The sequence below is a fragment of the Elephantulus edwardii genome, unplaced genomic scaffold (genome assembly GCF_000299155.1).
Source record: "Elephantulus edwardii isolate Elephantulus edwardi_28Jun2011 unplaced genomic scaffold, EleEdw1.0 scaffold00121, whole genome shotgun sequence".
Classification (NCBI taxonomy): Eukaryota; Metazoa; Chordata; class Mammalia; order Macroscelidea; family Macroscelididae; genus Elephantulus; species Elephantulus edwardii.
Window position 1 is genome coordinate 194,230 of NW_006399871.1, and position 5,007 is coordinate 199,236.

Here is a 5,007-nt window from a genome sequence, read left to right on the forward strand (position 1 = left end):
CTGGAAAGTTCTTGGAAATCTGTCAAAGGTATTTCCTTTTGCCGCCGCTAGACCCCAATGCGGTGCGAGTCCCCACGTATCTGCGGTGTCTCCCTGCACAGACTCCTGTTCTGGGAAGATGAGACTTCCGGGAAGGGCTGGGACGCGGTGGACAAAAGATTAAGTGGAGACTCGCTCGCTCCGCCCCCCAAGTCTCCCCTCCACCTCTCTCCCCTCCCGGACGGGCCCCGCCAGTGGTTCTAAGAAGACGCGGCTTCCGGGAAGGGCTGGGACGTGGTGGACAAAAGATTAGGGGGTGGCTCGCCCCGCCCCGGCCGCCGGGCCCGCCCCCTGTGTTCTCCCCGGCCGCCCGCGTCGCCACCTCTCAGTCGGTGCTGGTTTCCCTGCTCCTCTGCAGACCGTCCTAACGCGCATTTCGCGCCCACAGGCACCCACTTGCCACCGCCTCCCGGGCCTGCCGAGTCCCTACTCCGGAGCTGCCGCCCGCTGTCGCCTCCAGGACATGGTCCTCTGCGTTCAGGGGTAAATGCGGCTCTCTGACCCCCGCCCAGCCTCTGCGCTGGACGCCCCGGGATCATGGGCTTGGTGCTCGCAGCTTGGGAGTTGGGAGGGTTTATTGGATCCGGGATAGTCAAGCGGGGAGGCCCTCCGGAGAAGGGGACATTGTGAGCCTGTTCTATACCACGCCTCCCCCTTGACCTCTATTAACTTTGCGTGGAAAAACTGAGGGCTGCTGGTGGGAACATAAGGCCTCCGCAACCAAGACATGGCTCACCAGCCCGGATTCCTTTTGGAGCAGGCAATGTCTCTTTCCCGGACTCTTGACACCACCTTGTTTCTTGATGACCTTGGGCTCACTCCTGCCCACCTCTGTCCGGATTTACTGTTTTAGGCTAGCATTTCAGCCCTTGCTTTCTTCTCCCCGAGACTGGCACCTGCTGACCAGCGCTTCTTGGGTCCAGAGTTTGGGATTAGCCTGTTCCACCTGGCGTACTCCTACTATCATCTCACACTCTCCTTCAAGTCCTTGGCTCCTGCCCCCTTCACCAAGTTTTCCTAAGACCCAGGGCTAGGGCGTTAACAAGACAGTCTTGGCCTTAGCATCCCCTTAACCTCGAGGGCCCTTGCTGTTTATACTGAGTCGACAACCCAGAGGCTCTGATGGCTCCAGGTGGAGAAGGAGGCGATGTGAGTAAGTGCCACACTCCCAGAGAGAGCTGAATGGCCTTGTACTGTTATCATGACTGGCGTTAGGCCAAGTGAGTGGGAGGTGGCATGAGGCTGAGTTAAATGCCCCTTGCTCTGTCCTTGCTAGTATAGTCCAGGGAGGGAGAACTTGGAGATGCTTAGACGACTTATTATATGTTGTGATTGAATCGGTTCTGATTTGTGGCAAACCCATGCATTACAGGGTAGTATTGCTCCATAGCTTTTATTGGCTATGATCTTAATGGAAGTGGATCGACAGGTCTTTGCTTCTTCAGTGTTACTGGGTGGATTGGCATCCCTAGTTTTTAGGTCAGCAGCCACATGCAAACTGTGCCACTTTGAGTCTTAGAAGACAACTTCTCCTGACTTTGTCTAGTACTTTAATACCCTCCTCCCTCTTCTCTAACTTTTGGTATTCCTGACCACCCATCACACCCTTCCACTTCAAGGGAACCCTCCCTACCATTCTGGAAGCCCACTTTGGTCTGAGGTCTCCATGGGAACCTTGGGGCTAATGTTATCTGTAGGGTGAGATCTAGAACTTGGATAAGAGCCAAGTTTTTAACAGACAATGTCCTGTCACACATCCACCCCACACAGAGATCATAGTCTAGCTGGTACCCTCCTGGAGTGGTAGACAGAGATTCTCAGTTACAGATCTGGGCTGTCAGTTTTGCTTGGGGGGGTCCCCCAGGACAGAGTTCTCCCTCACAGTTTGTGTCTAGACAGGACTCACAAGCAGGCACACACACGCATAGTACACCCACGCCAGACACACACAAGGCTCCACCCCCACTGTGGAGATGACACAGCTGTGGACACACCCCCACCCAGAGTCATTTGTGGAAGCTTGGGAGGACCAACACAGTCATTCACAACCACCAACACCATGCTGGTCCGAGAGATGCCACTGCCCGTGTACAGGACCTAATGCAGAGCCCTTGCTAAACTATCAGAGCATGACCACACCCACTGGCTCTGACCTGGCCAGCCAGACGCCTCTCATGCTCCTGGAAGGCGCCTGGGCCCAGGCCGAACTCTGGGCCCCAGCGGGCAAGCCACCAGCCACTTCCTTGGAACTCAGCCTCCAGCTCCCCAAGCAGGATTCCAGAGCTCCTACAGTACAGGCAGGGTGGGTGTGGAAAAATACTGGGCAGTCAGTGGTGTGCCAAGGCTATGTGGGCCCTTCCTGTGAATGGCATGGGGCGCTGTTTTATATTGGAACCCTCTATGGGTTACCCGTAACCTGCATTGTCAGGGCTGATATCTGAATCTCCTGCCACCTCTCCCTGCCTCACAGGTCATACCTGGCCTTATGTCCTGCCTCTTGGGCTTTGCCCATTATGTCTTCTTTAACTGGACAACCCTCCCCTCTCTTCCTTCCTTTGGCCTGGCAGATTCAGCTCAAGAGACGCTGAGGCTCCCAGGATACCTTGTGCTTTTATGGTCTTGCATTATGAAGCCTCTCAGTCAGTTCCAGCTTCCCCAGTGACCTGGTTTTCTTTGAAGGAAGAAAGCACATGGTTTCAGTATCTGAGTCCTAGGAATGCATGTTGTAAGAAACAGGGGGGAATAGTAGTTACTTCACTGAGAAACAGGAGCCACCAGCTCTTGCCTCCTGTGCTCCCAGGGAGGAAGCTCCAGGTTATCCTGCTGGGTAGTCTTCTAGAGGGACACTACTGCTCAGACAGGGCTATCCAAGAATATGATGTTGCCAAACCCCTCATGATGGAGTGTGAAGGTTAAGACCTAGTGCAGGGTTTGCATAAGATTATAAGACTTGGTGTGGCAGAACTAGCTTGCCAGGAGAGGATCTAGAACTTGGATAAATGCCTTAGTCTTCAGTGGGAGCTCATATTTAGGAGGAAGTCAGAATAGTTAGTGAATTTTTTTTTATGCTAGGATTTACTTCAAAGCTCTGGACTATGAAAAACAGAAGGCAGGGTATAAGTCTGATCCGTGGGGGTTCTAGATTGTTCCAGATGCCACTCAGAGGTCAGAGTGGGTACAGACCCCTCCACCAGACACTCCTGTCTACGGGGGTGGTAGTTTGTGATCTCAGCACTCTTGGGGTTTCTCTATAAGACCTCATACTGGCCTGCCCCCATCATCAACCAACACTAGTGCTACTTAATTGGCCCACCTCAACTGGGGACACAAATGTGAGATTTCCATGCACTAGATCACATCACTGTATTAGGGACACTGACAAGCCACCCAGAACTAGAAATGCCTTTAGGGAATGACTTATGTTTTTGGCTGATAACGAAGAAAGAGATTAAAAACTATTTCATAAATGCAGCTGGGAGAAAGAATCTTTCAAAAGAGAGTAAGGATATAGGAATTTCTTGTGGTGACAAAGTGCAGTGCTGGAATCATTGAGCTCAGGGGTGGGCAGAGGGGAAACTGAGGCTCATAGAGAAAAAGGCTGGCCAGAAGTCATGCAGCAAGTCTGAGGTCTTGCGCTTCCTGGAAATAGGAGCACAGAGCCTCACTCACCGCCCACCCTCCCTCTTCCAGACCTGGTTCTTTGTTGGTTGAGGAGCAGCAGCCCCTGAGGGCCCGTTCCCTGGAGCTGCCTGAGGCAGACATGCAGCCCTTACCTTCCGGGGTCTTTCTGGAGGAGGTAGCAGAGGAGACCCCAGCCAAGCCAGAGAGTGAGCAGCCCAAGGTGCTGGACCCAGAAGAAGATCTGTTGTGCATTGCCAAGACCTTCTCCTACCTTCGAGAATCTGGTGAGTGAGGGACAAGGCTGGCCTTGTGCTAGGGAGTCGCATGGGAAGGCTTGGTTCTACTCTGACAAGTCTGTATTGGGAAGCCTGGCAGTGTCTGATGGGAGTTGGATAGCTCTTCTAACAGAGGTGGTGGGGAGGCATGGCCCTGCTGTATTCCCAGCCTATTTCTACTAAGACCAATCCCTTGGCCTCCCTCTCTACTTATCTAGGCTGGTATTGGGGTTCCATTACGGCTAGTGAGGCCCGGCAACACCTGCAGAAGATGCCAGAGGGCACCTTCCTGGTACGAGACAGCACTCACCCCAGCTACCTGTTCACATTGTCCGTCAAGACTACCCGTGGTCCCACCAACGTACGCATTGAATATGCCGACTCCAGCTTCCGCCTGGACTCCAACTGCCTGTCCAGGCCTCGCATCCTGGCCTTCCCAGACGTAGTCAGCCTTGTGCAGCACTATGTGGCCTCCTGCTCAGGAGACACACGATGCGACAACCCCGACCCCACCCCTGCCCCAGCCCTGCCTGCACCCAAGGAAGACATGCCCAGCAGCAACCCAGTGCTGCCCGGCCCCACGGCCACTGCTGTGCACCTGAAACTGGTGCAGCCCTTTGTGCGCAGAAGCAGTGCCCGCAGCCTGCAGCACCTGTGCCGCCTCGTCATCAACCGGCTGGTAGCTGATGTGGACTCTCTGCCACTGCCCCGGCGCATGGCTGACTACCTCCGACAGTACCCCTTCCAGCTCTGACCCAGCCGGGCACCACACCCAGCCACACCTAGGATGGGACACCGGCCTGGCTGGTCTTGGGCTCCCGTTATACCTCCTCCAGTCCTCATGGTGCCTCATGCATCTGGCAGCTGGACCAAAAGAGCCAACAGGTGGGGAAGGGACTTCTTTCAGCACTGGGAGGTCAGCACCCTCTACCGCCGTGTGACTTCATTGTGGCGAGCCAGGTCTCGGAGGAAAGGGAGACGGGCAGGACCTTGTCTCAACATGCGGGCTGGGCCCAGGCCCCTCTTCCCCAGCTTCCCCAGCCACTTGTACTGTATAGACTTCTCAGCCCAG

At 54.8% G+C, this 5,007-nt stretch overlaps 1 protein-coding gene across 1 annotated transcript; it reads left to right on the forward strand.

Moving 5' to 3' along the window:
* Positions 1 to 502: 502 nt before the first annotated feature.
* CISH (cytokine inducible SH2-containing protein) lies at positions 503 to 4,689 on the forward strand. The gene is made up of 3 exons (XM_006892858.1): positions 503 to 522; positions 3,730 to 3,944; positions 4,154 to 4,689. Exons 1-3 carry the CDS (start codon positions 503 to 505, stop codon positions 4,687 to 4,689), a joined length of 771 nt encoding a protein of 256 aa, XP_006892920.1.
* The last annotated feature ends 318 nt before the right edge of the window (positions 4,690 to 5,007 follow it).

What these genes read in the sequence shown, in the direction of transcription:
- CISH (XM_006892858.1), top strand. Translation starts at nt 503, where the DNA reads ATGGTCCTCTGCGTTCAGGG. An exon ending in ATGGTCCTCTGCGTTCAGGG is followed by an intron (nt 523 to 3,729) that starts GTAAATGCGGCT and finishes TCCCTCTTCCAG; the next exon opens with ACCTGGTTCTTTGTTGGTTG. An exon ending in CTCCTACCTTCGAGAATCTG is followed by an intron (nt 3,945 to 4,153) that starts GTGAGTGAGGGA and finishes CTACTTATCTAG; the next exon opens with GCTGGTATTGGGGTTCCATT.